The 15,762-nt window shown below is 40.7% G+C and overlaps 1 protein-coding gene across 1 annotated transcript in view; it reads right to left on the bottom strand.

The window, feature by feature from the left end:
* Window positions 1-216: 216 nt before the first annotated feature.
* LOC107700668 (transcription factor HIVEP3-like) overlaps window positions 217-15,762 on the bottom strand; it is a 76,543-nt gene continuing 60,997 nt past the window's right edge. Inside the window, exons 2-9 of the mRNA XM_016502405.1 lie at window positions 8,357-12,959; window positions 8,116-8,261; window positions 7,544-7,624; window positions 6,299-6,320; window positions 5,252-5,279; window positions 5,021-5,122; window positions 3,020-3,615; window positions 217-1,902 (exon numbers count right to left, since the gene is read on the bottom strand). Coding sequence (XP_016357891.1) covers window positions 1,138-1,902; window positions 3,020-3,615; window positions 5,021-5,122; window positions 5,252-5,279; window positions 6,299-6,320; window positions 7,544-7,624; window positions 8,116-8,261; window positions 8,357-12,523 — 5,907 coding nt within the window. The 5' untranslated portion in view covers window positions 12,524-12,959 and the 3' untranslated portion in view covers window positions 217-1,137. The remainder of the gene's footprint in view (window positions 1,903-3,019; window positions 3,616-5,020; window positions 5,123-5,251; window positions 5,280-6,298; window positions 6,321-7,543; window positions 7,625-8,115; window positions 8,262-8,356; window positions 12,960-15,762) is intronic.

The following is a 15,762-nucleotide window of genomic DNA, read 5'->3' as shown; positions in this document are numbered from 1 at the left end:
TGCCACGTCTCAGACTCAAATGTTTTTCACTTGGGAATAGAAATTCTTGTGGAAGCCTAGATATTTGACTATGCTGCTATCTTTTTCTCCTGGAAACTATAAAACCACATGCTCAGGTCCCTGTGGGAGACCTAAAAAATTGAGAATGAAAGTGGCATGAATGAACAGACTGCGCCATCTGCTGGTTGCAAAACACTGGACACCATCATAAGCAGGTTTAGTAATTGCTGGAGCACTTTTATTGGTTCAGAAATGCAAAATGTCTGACAAATTTGGAGGGCATTTGATCCATCCAGAACCTCGGCTATTGACCAACTTCACTGAAAGCCTGTCCAGTTTCTTCATTTCAAGTCTTGAGGTCATAACTAAAAAACTATTAATAAAAGTGTAAAGAATAATACAAATGACAATAGAAATCCCTTTGAAAACCAAAGTAAACAAAACAGGCATTTTCATATTTTCACATGGCAATAAATATGGACCATAGACTTTCTATCTGTACAGAGACAATTTATCATTTAATCACTTGTATTATAAAAAATATGACTTCAGTGCAATTTCCCTGCAAGGCTCTCTGCCGAAACCTGTTTCTTGTCTATTCAACAGCATTGCCTGTCTCATTTACCCTAACGTATAAAGAAAATCCTCCTGCTTTTCAAATACCAGCTCATTTGCACAAAAAAAAAAAAACTATATTCATAAAAAGAATTCACAGCTTTTCATCTTTGACACTTCAAGCAGTAAATCTGGACAGAAAAAGGCACACATCACTAGAATTTGCGCAATACTGGACAAGAGACGAAATATTGGAATTACTCTTGATTTAAGTTTTCATCTTGGTCACTTAGAAATGTATTAATTGAACATGTATTTACAAGTACATATACATATTCAAATAGATATATTAAGACTGCAATGTCAATAAAGATAGGAGGGACAGACTTAATCGATTTACAGAAATATTTTTTTCCAAGAAAAAAAAGTGCATCATATTACAATCTTGAATATTGCAGAACAAACATTTACCAAGTTACCAATAGTATTGAAAATGTTGTATATAAAAAATAAGCGCATTACAAAACAAAACAATAGTAGTATTAGCAGTAGAAAGCATTTTACCATTGTGCACAGAGGCTTTTAAGTGCTATCTTGATCACCTTCCTGGCTCTGAGGAGCACTGCCAGATCCTGAACATCCTTCTGAAAAAGAGCCACGTCCCCTGAGTGGCGCCGCTACAGGCTTTTCCGTCTCACGCAGCTGTCTGTTTTCACGTGAAGAACTTGCTCTTTCCCCCTGTGAGATCCTCTCAGCTCCTGCATCGCTGTCTGTCAGTGCTTTCCTGGATGTTTCGGGACTGAAGGTGTGAGTCTTTGTGGCAGACCTCGAGTCGCCATATTGCTTTCTGACCTTTGCAGTCCGTTGCTCCCCTACACCTTGTTGTAAAGGGGGGAGTTTAGGTAACATCGAACTAGTACTTGGACAAGACAGGTCAGACCGGCTGGATCCCTCATCTTGGCTTTTTGTCCTTTTGTCTGCCAGAGTTCTTTGCGGACTGGTTTCCGGAAGCGAGATCCATGGATAATCCCTCCTGGTGAGGGAAAAAGGGGAGTCCTCTTTGGGAGAGGTGGGCGAAGGGGTGGAGGATGACTGTCGTTCCCGTTTGGGGCGTGATCGGGGTCTGAGCTGCACCATTTGGATGCCCCCAATGGGAATCATGTGATAGGGCGTGCGGGCTTGATCTTGGGAGTGTAAAGGAAGGTGGCTAAACATGCGGTCCACGGTCCGTGGTGTCACAAGAGGGAAGGGAGGGAAAGACTCACTTGGAGAGAAGTGTAGAGATGGGGAAAGCAGGCAGGGATCTGGGGGCATACGCTCCTGTAGAGATGGAGTACCAGGCTTGTCCTGTAGGGGGAGACGTGGCATTGCAATCAAACTTGTATATTCCTTTGTTTCACGAGTGTTCATTTTTATACTGCTTTTTTTTCTTTCTTTTTTTTTTACTCTGACTAAAATGGTTTCTAATTTTAGTCAACGAAAATCATTTAGCTGACAAATCGGACACATTTGTAAACTAGTGTAAAAGAGTAATACAATGTTTGGAATTCATTGTTGAATCCCTTGTTGAAATCCTTGTCCATGTTTTAACGTATTTTTACAGAAAGAATGCATTTACAACATGACTCACATTTTACTGGGATTCACTGGATTCATGGATTATTCTTCTTTAAAAAACATTTTTTGTGCATTGTTAATATCATTCAGTGTTTTTGTTCATAATATTTTCCTCAACAGTATATATTCTTAATTTAACTTTTTTTTTTTGTTTAAATATTTTTATAATTATCATCACAATTTACATTTTTTTTGTTCACAAAATCCAAAAACATCTGTCAACATTTTGTTGATGAACATTGCTTGCTGACATTGGCATTTTGAAGCTAAATAATAGAAAAAAAATCCAACATAAGTGCAATTTTATCCCAAGTTTGCCTTTACTGTGATACATACAACCATGTTGCCACATTCACGTTCATCTGTTTCTGAGAAAACGGCGCTTTTATCTAAAGTTTGCCTTTGCTAGTTAGGATTTAGTAACGTAGGTAGTACATTAATTTTAAACGCGACAAAGCACTTTTCATTTCTGACCTCACACCTTATGTACAGCAAACAACACGTTAAAATGTTGCCACAATCGTGTTAATCTGTTTCTGAGAAAACTGCACTTTCATCTCACGTTTGTCTTTTCTGGTAGCTGCTGTAGGTATATTATTTTCAAACGTAACCCAGCATTAACCTTTCTTTTCACAACTGCCGTACAACGACCAACAATAAAATAATGCCACATTCACATTCATCTCTTTCTTGTACTACTAGCGCACTCACTGGACATTTCACTTTGAAAGTGCCACAAAACATGCAAGAAGAAATGTAATATCCTTTTGCAGAATTGTCACCACAGGCACGGTTTTCCAATAAGCCTGGATTGAAAACATTATTTAAATTGTGTTGTGTTACCCACCTCTTGACCCTCAGTAGCTGGTGTGCTAGGTTCCCAGTGGAGCCCTGCGGGTGAGCTGTGTGGCCGATGCTGGGGCTTTAGGGGCATATGAGAGGAGAGAGCTCTGGCACTCCTGTAGCGTGCCGGGGATACAGGCCTCAGAGGTGAGAGGGCTCTGATGGGTGATGGGCCCCTCTCTGGGGAAGGAGAGAGATGACGGCTAGGTGAGGACAATTCAAGGCTAGGAGACAGGCTTCTAAGGGGAGAGCCTTCACTGCTAGGGGAGAAGGTCCTCAGGGAAACCTCCCAGCCCTTGCGGGAGAACGATGCCCTCTTGCTGCCTGGAGACACGGCTCGTATGCCAGGCAATGGTCTGTGGGGTGAGGAGTATTCCTCTTTTGCTGAAGGGTCAGAGGGCTCAGTCTGTGAGCCTTGGCCACTTTCAGAGAGGTCACCTGTGGACTGACGAGTATCAGTGGAACAGACTGAAGATGGTTCATCATGGGAAGAGAAGTCCTCTTCCTCATCCTCATCATCTTCTGCTTCAGAATCTTCAAAATCAGAGCACTGGTGCCCCTCCAGATCTTCTGACTTGCATACTCGCTCCTCACTGCCCCCTGTTGGGCAGAAACAGATGTGTTCATAAATATAACAAAAGAGTCAACACACAAAACAAATAGATACAACTTAAAAATGAAGGGAAGACTGGGGTCAGTTGTCACACTTTTTGATCCAGTTAATATTTCTAGGTGTAGACTCATTTTTAAAAGTAATTTTGGTACTATTGTTCAAAAGTATAAGGTTGATAAGTCACTTGTGCTCACCAAAAGTAATATTGTGAAATATTATTACAATTTAAAAGAACTGTTTTCTATTTTAATTTATATCAAAATTCCTGTGATGGCAAGGCTGAATTTTCAGCAGCCATTACTCCAGTCTTCAGTGTCACTTGCAGTGTTATTTTAGTATCAATGAGATGCTATTATAGTTTTTATAGAATTAGTTTTTATTTTTAGATTTTCTGTTTTAATTTTAGTTCGAATTTTAGTAATTTTATTGTTAGTAGTTTTTGTTTTAGTACATCAAGTTTTTTTTTAAAATTTATTTTATTTTATTTCAAGTAACAAAAATGTTTTTTATGGTTTTAATTGTAGTTTCAGTTTTAGTTCCAGTTAGCTGCTATAACCCTGGTCACATGATCCTTCAAAAATCATTCTTAATATGCTGATTTGGTGCTCAAGGATTTGATGAATAGAAAATAGACATTTTTGTAACATTATAAACGTCTTTACCATTACTTTTGATCAATTCGATACATCCTTAGTATAACGGTATAACAGCAGTATAAAATGTTTGAAAGGCATGTTGCAACTTGCCTCAACTTGACATTTATGAAAAATTCCCTTGTCCTGAAAACTCTCATAAACTCTCACTAATCCCCCAAGGAAGGCTATATATAACATTCAAATGCAAAAAAAACGTGTTTTTGAGTTGTGCTTCATTCATCAGCTACATTTAAAATCTAATGAATGGAATGTGGCTGAATGAAATGTCCTTGTAGCTCTTAGATGCACTGAGAATGAGAAATGTCAAGAAAGAGACAAAGTAAGAGAGAGAGAGACAATTTTCAGTTCTGGCTTTATATAAACATGGTAAACTGAAGGTCAGTCTTGCTTCTCTTTATGGCAAACTATTTTCATTGGCCTCTTTCAACTTTCAAGTCTGAAAGCACACTGCAAGGTTGACATCACTTTTGCACCAATGAAGAAAACAAGCTAAAAAATATCTAGATATGGTAGAATATGTTTTCGAATTAGTCTATCGCCTAAAGGGTGAGCAATATGCATGTACTTTATATGCACTCACCTGTAACAAAATAAACCATGCCTGAATGTCTTATAATAATTCCTTACTTTATTACTGAGAAACGTGGAAGATGGATTAAATGATCAAGCTGCAGTTATATATTGTCCTTCACAGACCCAATTTCCATCAAACCACAACTCTTTATGGCAACCCTACCTGCTTCCTCAGTCTCCAGCTCATCCACAGATGACTCTGACACTCCCATCTCCAGGCATTTCTTACCATGGGCCTTGGACTTCATGTGTTTGGTAAGGTTCCCTTTGAGGAAAAGGTATTCTCAATGACACAGGATACAAAAATGACACCATTTTGTGATAAGAGAGACAAACACAGAGGAACTGTGATGTAACAGGATGGGATGAGTTTGAAAAAGAGGTATATGTCTACCTTTGGTTTTAAAGGCGAAGCAAAAAAACTAGTACACTCCTTACACAATTTTGTAGGACCCAGCTTTCATTCAGGACACTGCAAATGCAATCAGAGGGATGACATTAAAGTCTTTTAATATACAAACACACCTGTCGACTATTTTTAGAAAGGTGTCGTTGAAAAGGGCCGGTGACTACAGAAAAACTGGTACCTTTGAATGCCCTTCAGTAAGATTGTGTTCTACTTGTGAGGAAGAAAGCAAACAACAAATACAGCTAAGAGAGGTGCAAAGACAAAAGGGTGCTGATGGTTGTGAGAAGTTTTGGAGACAAAATGGAGTGTGTGTGCGAGACAGAGAGCGCATAGGACTTATGTGATTAGGGAGTGCGTGGGTGTGCAAGGCAGAAGAACCGTATGAGCGAAATAAAGGCAGCGAGAGAGACAAAGGAAGCAGGGATAAAAATGCAGGCTGTGGTGAGTTGTTGCCGCAGTTTAAGCACTTAACCACATTGAGAGCCCCGCATAAGCAGATGAATGCAAGAGACCCAGCTAATGAATCCAAAGCTTTTGATGTTTACAGGTCAGCTTTCCTATCTCTCCTTTTTATTATCCATTAATCCATCATTCTGCTGTCCTTTCATTTTTATACTAAAAATGATATTATTCGAATCATCTACTACAAACTAGGGCTGAAAAATTATGAAAATCGTAATTGTTTCCCTTTATAATGCACTCACGACTATTAATGATGTATGGTATTTTGATTATCTCAACAAATAAAAAAAAAAAACAACAGCTCAACAATAGTTCCTAAAAAATAATAACAAATTATTATCCCAGTAATTATTCTATTCATTCAAGGTAATTTTTACTCTTGATGTTTTTACTTGTTAACTGTGCTATGCAGATATAGTTGGCACAACACTAATGAGCAGCAGACTTCAAAAATAAATCTGCAGAGCTCAACGCTCCATCCAAATTCATACCTTTGAGCAAGGTGTAAATTCTGCAGAAACAACTGAAAAAGGCAGGAAAAATGAAGTCCCTAATGGTTCGTAGTCTCACCTGTACCACCATGTCTTTGTCACTCACACAGCAAATAAACAGAAAACCTCAAGCTGAGCAGCAACTGTGCTATAATTGGCATTTACAAAATGCACTTTCATAGTGGGAAGATAATGAATAAATTGCACTTTTAGTACTCTTTAACATGACTTCAGACTGTATATGCTATATAAATATTAGATAATAAAATACTATAAGAAAATGTTGTATATAGGGAAGCTCAACTATTTTTAAAGAATACATTTCCAGTAACAAGCTATTTGTTCCAATAAGCAGCAGTGTACAAAACGTTACATAGCTATTTTTACAATATTGTATTGTTAGTAGCTTGTAGTGTAGCTAACTATTTAACCCTTTGACGCATACGATCACATCGGTGTGATCAGTCTAGTCTGGTCCCTGATGCGTACGATCACACCGGTGTGATTAGAACGTTCAGTGCATCACGTGATCAACTGCTGAATTCAAATCTGCTTTCGCGCTTTTGCTGGCGTGGAGTCAGAACGTACGTGCTGAGCGCTTGTCACATACGTGAACGCCTCTCAAGTCGTATTTACTACTGGGAAATTCGGAAATAATTTTGATACCAGAGTTGGGCGGGTCATAATCTTTAAACATGGTGGAGGGGACAACCATTGCTGCTGTCAATGCTGTTCTCACAACAACTACATCCCTTTGTCTTGTCGCTAAAGTAGTGTATTTTTAGGCTAGATATGAACGATCATTCGAAGCATATTGTATGTTTTATAAGCAGTGAAATGAGCATGTATTTGACCAAAATTCCAGAATTGTCAGCAAACTGCATGTGTTAGCGCGGTGAATGTTTATGATAGTCAACCAATGGGATGCTACATTTTATTCTTTCCAACATTAAATAAGTGGGAAATAGGAAATTTCCGATAGCACGTGAAGGCAGCATAAATCCCACAGCTCGGATTCAGTGCGAACATGGCGGCGCCCATCACCCGGTATAGATCAACTAACACGGTCATTATAAAAGTGCTTAAACTACCAAATACATTTACTTGCACATATTTCTGAGTAGGAATATCAGATATTTCATAATATAGCGAGAACGTTTGTGAATATTAATAAAAAAAAAAAAAGTAAAAATGATATAAAAGCGATCCATGTGTCATACAGCGCTATTGTGGCTGCGGTGCGTCACATGACAAGTATGACGCGTAGCCATGGAAACAATAAGGCTAAACATTCTAAAATAACGGTCACCTACAAAAAACTCACCTTCGGGGCTCAGCTAGTATATCATATACAGCTAGTATATGCGTCACGCCGGATCCGTCTCCTACGTTGTTGTGATTTGATCTGAACGGAAACAGTATATCCGTGTGACGCAGCTGACACAGAACAGCATATGCTGTTTACGTCCAGCGGATATTCTCCAAAATGGCAACAGGGTGATGCGGAGACGACGAATTGTTGAATAAAGTCGTTTTTTTTTTTTTTTTTGTGCACAAAAAATATTCTCGTAGCTTCGTAAAATTGCACATGAACCACTGATGTCACATGGATTATTTTACAGATCTCCTTGCTACGTTTCTGGACTTGGGAACATTTCAGTTGCGTTGCTGTCTATGCAGGGTCAGACGGCTCTCGGATTCCATCAAAAATATCTTCATTTGTGTTCCGAAGATGAACGAAGGTCTTATGGGTTTGAAACGACATGAGGGTGAGTAATTAATGACAGAATTTTCATTTTTGGGTGAACTACCCCTTTAAGCTAGACTGCATCTTATCTACTGTATCTTAACTTGACACGCTACAGTTTCAAAAATAACACGAAAGAATTTACTCACCCTCCCTCAAAAAGGCAAATATTTGCTGCCTCACTTTGCATCAAGGTAGTGGGCACGTCATCAGCACTCTTCTTCTCTTTTTCTCCTCTTTCATTTGCTGGTTCCTCTTTTACTTTGACAGGTGTGTTGGGTGGAGAGGCATGTACCTACACTCCAGACAACAGCAGGCAGTTTATACATTTTTTTTTAAATTAAACAATTTTGGCAATGTGTTGAAATGAAAAATTACAGTGATGTTTACCTCTGACGCACTGGTCACTTTGCTGTCAGTAGGAACCAGCTTGTCCGTGGTTGGTGGTGGAGCTGTAGCCATAGTGTATGTCTCAGCACTATGTTTCTGTTTGGAGCGCAGCAGGGACAGTAATATTTTGGTGGACTGGCCAGGTATATTGGGGTTATGCATGCTAACACTCCATGAGGAATAGACGGATGTTGAACCTCTATGTGTAGAGGGGTTGGGCTTTGTGTAATTCAGGTAGCACCAGCTGACGGATGTAGTGGTGTGCAAACTGGGGTATGAGGGGTCCACAGTTCTCTCTGGACTTGTTACCCTTGGAGCATACCGATGTCCCGCCTCTTTCCTTCCCTCCTCCTTCAAGGTTTCAGATTTGTGTTGGGTGAAGTTCTGCTTGCTTAACTTTTCAGTTTCTATTACTTCCCTTGGATCTTTGGCCCTCCTTGCCATCTCCACTGTTAGCCTCTGCTTAATTTTTGCCTGACTCACCTCCTGAGATTTGTCGCATTTGTTATCGTCATCTTCCTTGTCACACTCTTCTATCTCCTCCTCCTCTTTCACCCGTTTTTGGTGCCGCTGTGCCTCTAAACTGAGTTCTAGACTACCTGCAGGTGACAGCATTCGCTTGCTTCCTCCAGCACCAAGCTGCCCACAGCTGTCATCAGATGAAGCACCTGCTCCATGCTCGAGAGGCAGCGGCAAGGGAATATAGCTCTTGGGGTTAGGTGAGGGCAGCCTAAGGTAAGATCTCTGAAGCTTGTCTTCCTCCAGCTTACCCATGATTACCATAGCTGTGCAGCAGACTGGATGTTGCGTTGTGGCTAAAATTTGTGAGATGGTTGTATACATGGCACTAGCATAGGTAGGAATGTGAGTCTGTAAGCGCACAGGCACTACAAGAGACACCACTGGCATAAACTGTTGAAGACAAGGAGCAATCACGGGATGGGGGTTGTGGCGGATGACTAACTGCTGTTGTGAATGACTGGGAGTATGCAATGAGGAAGGCGATGACCTAAACTCACTGAAAAGAGGCCCTGAGGGGACCTGAATAGTCAGTCCACCTGGCATGGGAAAGCAAACATCCTCAGCAACATCACTTGAATGTAGAGGGAATAAAGTGGTGAGTGGCTGAAGGGGTAATCCCAGGTGTTCTACATATTCTATGGGTCTTGGATGTGGCGGAGGTGGCTCACTGTGAAGGAAGGCTTGTTGAAACATCTGGGTAGAAACGACTGCTGTAGTGACTGGAAGGAATCTAGTGAGCTGACTTGGGGAACAAAAATCAGGGTTTGCTTGTTGTAGGGGGAAAACTGCTGGTGGGAGGGAAAGAGGGGATTGGAAAAGCTGCAAGGTCTTTCCTATATGCTCTGAGCTAAGCCTAGAGGTCCTGCCTCCCATTCTATGCTCTGTGATTGTGAATGGAGGATGACCTGGGTAGGACTGGCAAACAGCTGAGATGCCAGGTTTAGTACATGACTCCTCCTGGTCAGGTTCACCAAGGGTTCCGTGCTTCACCAAGAGACATTTCCTCCTATCCTTCCAAGTAGCAGAAGTGCGCTCGTGAGAGAGAGAGCCATAGTCAAATGACTTACTTCTTGTTTCCTCTACATGTGCAGGGTGTGGAGGACTTGCAGATGCCTGTTCAGAGGTTGAGCGGCGCATCTCTTTGTGAGAATGATGGTGTTGATGGAGACTTGATGGAACAGTCAGCATGTGAGACCCTTGGGAGCTCCAGGTACTACTCTGCATCTCACAGTCTGGCCTTCCTGATTCCTCAAAGGATGCAGATCGACTGGAGGCATGGGAAACATTGCTCTCTTGGCTTGGGCTGTGTGGCAGGGATACTGACTCAAAGCTAGATTCTCCTGATGATTGGGCTGCCTCAGCCAAACGGAGACGCTTCTTCTTTGGCGGTAGCTTCTCTGCAGGGAGCTGAGCCAGACTTTGGCTACGCGGAGGCCACTGGAATTCCTCCACCTTCTCTGACTCTTTAGAGGTGTACGTGTTCGCTGGATGGGAGACCATCTCGGTATCTGGCTCCTCTGTAACCAGAATTTCTGGCACTTGAATGTTGGGTTGACGGATTAACCGGGACATGGAGGCTGGTTTTGGCTCCTGTGATTGCTCGTGTTCTGGCTGTGCTTCCTGATTTGCCATAGAGATGCTTTCCTGTTTTTCAAAGGATCTGGTATGCTGGATAACAGAAATTTCTTTCCAGGGAAAACTCCTTTCTACCTCACTTTGTGAAAGGCCACAAGGTGTGCCCTGATTATCAATACTGCCTAGCATCGATGGAGGCTGGGTGCTGAAAGACACTGCTGTTGGACCTGGACTGGGAGGGTCTTCCTCAATACTTTCTTCTTTTTTTTTCCTCTTGCGCACAGCCATAGCCATTGCTTTAAACTTGTAGCTCATAATTTGTGGCTGATTCTCAGTAAAAGAACTGCCTTCCTCACTTTGCAGACCATGTGGAGATTTACTCATACACGCTAGTCTGTGTGATGTGTAAGAGTCCTGCTTCTTCAAGCGAGTCCCACAAATTTCACACTCATAAAGGTGAAATTCCTTGTCTGGCTTCTTTCCTAATTCTATTTCTTTCAAACTAGAAGGACCTGCATCCTCAATACTGAGGTCCACTCCAACCGGCACCTCAATAGCAGGTTGGCGTCGTAACATTCGTTGATGTGGCCCAATCCTCATTTCAGCCTGCTGATCATCAAACGAATGACTTAGACGAAAGCCGTGTGAAGCTGTATCTGGAGTATTACGAGAAGATGGCACTGATTGACTCCTATAGAGAAGAGCACTGGAGCTCTGACCAGCCAATGTTTCTGTTTCAGCCAAGTACGAGCCAGGTAATTCACTTGCAAAACTATCAGGAACAAGTTGAACAGCAGAGCCGCAAGAAGCATCCGCTTTTGGCTCAAAAACACAGGGTTCTTTGGGTGAAGAGAACTTTACAGACTCAATGCTACTTCTTCTAGAGAGTGAGGAACGTCTTGGTTTGACACTATCAATTTCACTTGTATCCACCACGGCTTCATTTATAGTAATTAGCTTAGTTATATGCTCAATGACTTGTGTCTTAGGAACAGTGAAAGGGATTGATTTTTCCTGTTGACCTGAAGATGATGATAACTGCAGTTGTTGATGTGAAATTCTTTGCTGTTGTCCTAGGCGTCCATACTTTCCTAGAATTATCTCAGCATACGTTTTAGCACTGGCATTTGGTGGGCTCACTTGGGAGAGCTCAGCACTCCCAGAACTGGAAAAATAGCCAGATTCTGTGCTCCCCTTACTGCCAGGACCCAGTGAGGATCGGGTTTCATCTGAAGATGCTCTGGGAGCTCGCTTCCTCTCACTTAGCCTCATTGCTAACCTTTGCTTGACGGCCTGTGAATCCTCAGTTTGGGGACCCTCCTCTACAAATGACAATTCCACTTTACTACTTTTTTTCAGAGTTGGCCTGCCCTGTGAGGTAGATGGTTGGTGTTGCCCAGTCTCATCCTCAGAAGCTGTACTCTCTCCTTCCGTACCCTCTTCTTGTTCATATCCCAAGGCTCCACCTTCCGGCCCAATAAAACCGGTCTCTTCAAGACTTGAGGCTATGCCTGCTTTTATTCGATGTGCATGGGATTTGCGGTGTTTGTACAAGTTGCTTTTGGTCTTGAAGGAGAAGCCACATGGGTCACATGGATAAGGTCTCTCTCCAGTGTGAGATCGGATGTGTTTTTGGAGGACGCTAGGCTTTGCACAAGGACGGCCGCAGTATGTGCACACATATTTCCCTGGTTTTTGGGGCTTACGTTCTCGTCTACATAGGGTGCCTTCCTGTACTTCCACACTGGGCAGAGATTGAGTTTGCTTAATATTATGAATTTGGGGAGATGAATCTCCCAGGGCAGAACAGCTGCCTCTTGAAGGACCAGGTACTTCTGTAAGCTGCCAAGATGATCCACTAGATTGTGACTGTTGCTGCCGCTTCTGCCTTTGGAGCATTTCAAAGCGTTTTGGCTGCCTGTGTTGAAGGCGGCCATGTGATCCATGGACAGATTGTGAGGTAGCTTGCTGCTGTAACTGAGGCAGCTGTGCTGCTAAAAAAGACTCTGATGGCTGCTGTTGCCCACCAGACCGCTTCCCATCGGCTGACGGCTTTTCCTCCGCCTCCATAAGATGTGGGGAGGAGGCCTTAAGAATGCAATGAGAATGCTTCTTTGAGCACCAATCCAATAAACATCATTGCATCAATACTCTTCCGACAGGAAAAAGTCTTTACACTCACTTTAGGGGGCTAATTGTATTATGCCATAATTAATGTAAGATACCGTATGGTGTCTTAACTAACAAAGGCATAATTAAACGGTGTCAGTATGCAGCCGCCATATAAGTGAGTGCTGGTTGTGTGCTATATGTCGCCTCTCCTGTTCACAAATAGCCTTGGTGAAATTCATCTTTGTGTGTCTTTTCGGCTGATGCCTGGCAATGGGGCTTGACAAAGAATGTCTCAAGATGCTTTTGAGGCACTTTCTCTGCTGACATTGAATAATTCTTTAAGACCTATTTGTCTCCCATCTTCAGCTTGTCACATGTTAGAACTTCACTGGCCCTACAGAGACACGGAAACATAAAAGAAGTAGTTAGTGTTGGGTAAGCTTTAGTCTCAGCCTCAGATGTCACGCCCATAGACCGTTGGCTGAACGTCTGATGCATATGGCACACAAAATTGGAAACACTTCAGGAGTTTCAAAGTCGTCATCGGATTGGTTGAATTATACAGGATTTCCTGGAGATATGTGTGTCGCGTTCTTTAACGTTCTGCCTGGAAACAAAGATGCCATGATGTCAAACCCCCTCATGGAAGAAGAAAGCCGTTGTGTTTACTTCTGTGACAATGAGTGCTTATTAGGATCAACTAAACACTGGATTTTCAAAAGTATGTGAAATATTTATATATTTTGCAGCATAGAGTCTTTAAAATATTTCCAAGAGTTTTACACACCGGTATGCTATTGTGGGGACATTTCCACACCCCTAAACATGATGCGGCACAAAACGAAACGTGATTGGTTGCTTTACCTGTCAGTCATATGGCCTCTTGGGCGGTCCTTGGCCATTCAAAGCGGCCAAGGTTCCCACACCATCTGCTGTCAGTCTGAAGGTCTGGCTACATGAGATTAGGTAAGATATTCAAAAATACAGCAAGCTATACTACCAACTACTGCTTAATTAATTTAAAATTATTTAAATTAATCAACTTAAAAGAGATTAATTTGCAAATCATATATTCCTATTCCTAATTCTAAACGGCTATAAGAGAATTCCAGAAAGATAATTCTTTAAAGGGGTCATATGATGCTGCTAAAAAGAACAGTATTTGGACGAGCCGTTTTAGGTAGGCGTGGCTGACTCTTAACTTTTATAAAGAATATCTCTTTGGATTTGAGACTTTAGTCTTTGCAACTTTACAGATCTTCTTTATGCACCAAGAGATTGTAACACTCCAAAGAGAAAGGAAAAATTGAAATCGCATCATATGACCCCTTTAAAATATTCTAATGGACAATGAGACATGCTACTTATTTGCTTCATTAACTGACCTGTAGTATTTCTCTTTTAAACTTCCAAGTTGTTCCTTGCACACACAAGTTGAGACTGGACATTTAACCTTAGCTTTGTAAAAAGCGGCTGTGACAAGGTGTCATCCTTTCAGCAAAAACAAAAACAAACAAAAATGAATGAAAAAAGGATCATAGCTTAGAAGCTGATTTTGTCTATGTACATACATACAAGATGCTATGAAAGCCAGGAGTGCTAGGGGCCATCTCTTTAGTGAATTTCCAAGACTGTTACATAAAATGAACACTGTGGGTAAAACTTATTCCTTATAAGACTAATGATGTTTATCTGCCAGAGGTAATTCAAAGACCACATTTTAGGCTGTTTTGAGATGGACAACAAATCCACAAACAGTAGTTTGTATAGTTTACTTCTGAATATTTTCTCAACTCTCTAAGAAGAAAAGATTTGTCAGAAAAATGGTAATTAATTTTTGTGAATAAATCCAGGGTTCCAGGTTTCTGATTAAACTGGAAAAATACCCTTCTTAATTAGTATCTGAGTCTTGTCCTCCAGTAAACAATATAATACTTTTTTTTCAGGGAAAACATCTTGAGCCCATAATTTAAGCCTAAATCTAACAATAAGAAAAATACACGTAATTAAATATATATCCTATGAAAACAAGTCTTACTAGCTTACACAATTTTACTTCCAGTAAATTTATATATTAGGTATAATTTTACTAGAAAACAACAAAAATATTGGATTTGTGCAATTATTTACTTTTTCAGTGAGGTGCCTTACACATTGCCCATATGTTCACAAAAACTACAGCATCTTAGGTTTCATTACTTGGTGTTCACTGAGGGAAAAGCAGTGAGCAGAAAAAAACTGCTTTCCTCTTGAAATAACTTGACAGATTCTTGACTGAGTTTGCTTTCTCAAACAGCTGCTGCTGGCTGAGTGATGCGCAACAATTTAATGAGCGTTCTCAGAGCAGAGGTAGGCTTTGGTTACAAAGTGTTTTTATCAACAGCAAGCAATTACTGAAGATATAACAATACTAAGACCTTAATCATTATTCATGAAATAGGTATATATTTGACTGCAAAAGGACTGAACCACAAATGTATAATTAACGCACCTGATTTGTACAAGGTTATTACTGCGAATGGGGCGTACAGTTTATTATAGAATTACATTGCTTGATTGTTGGAATTTCTGTCTGGATTTATACAAACGGATTTAAACTAAAAGGGCAGACAGAGAAAGACAAATGTAGATAGGAGACTTTGTTGTTATCACTCTGTAATGGATGTCTGTTCAAACGTCAAATATAAGTTTGAGACAACTTAATGACCTCTGACACGGTATTGATGTGGCTCTTAAACAGACCGATTAGGAGGGTTTCGGATGGGGAGAACACTATGTGAATTATTCATAGCTGTCTATGTGCAATGCACTGGATTGGGAGACCCTCTATTACGACATTTTCAAGCAGATAGAAAATACTGAAAGGAAGTTTGCAGATATGCAGATCTCCAATCATTCATATTCCATCTTAGTGATCACAAAACAGCAGACAAAAAAAAGATCAGACTTTCCATATCTTCATAATTCATATAACTGGAAAATTTGGATATTTTACTAATGATTCATATCACCTTTATAGAAAATTAGAATTGCAAGCATACTGTAAAACACTCACATTGGCAACAATCGACTTGAAGTCAACAAGTCTCCATTTAATTTCTATCAAGAAATAAGTATTAATTTAATATTTGCCTGATTATGTTTAAATCTCACTTGAATTATAATGATGATACTGAAATTGCCCAATAGAGAGAGAG

This window comes from Sinocyclocheilus anshuiensis, unplaced genomic scaffold (genome assembly GCF_001515605.1).
Source record: "Sinocyclocheilus anshuiensis isolate Anshui unplaced genomic scaffold, SAMN03320099.WGS_v1.1 scaffold782, whole genome shotgun sequence".
Taxonomy (NCBI): domain Eukaryota; kingdom Metazoa; phylum Chordata; class Actinopteri; order Cypriniformes; family Cyprinidae; genus Sinocyclocheilus; species Sinocyclocheilus anshuiensis.
Note: the sequence above shows the minus strand (reverse complement) of the source record. Positions and strands in the feature narration are given on the sequence as shown.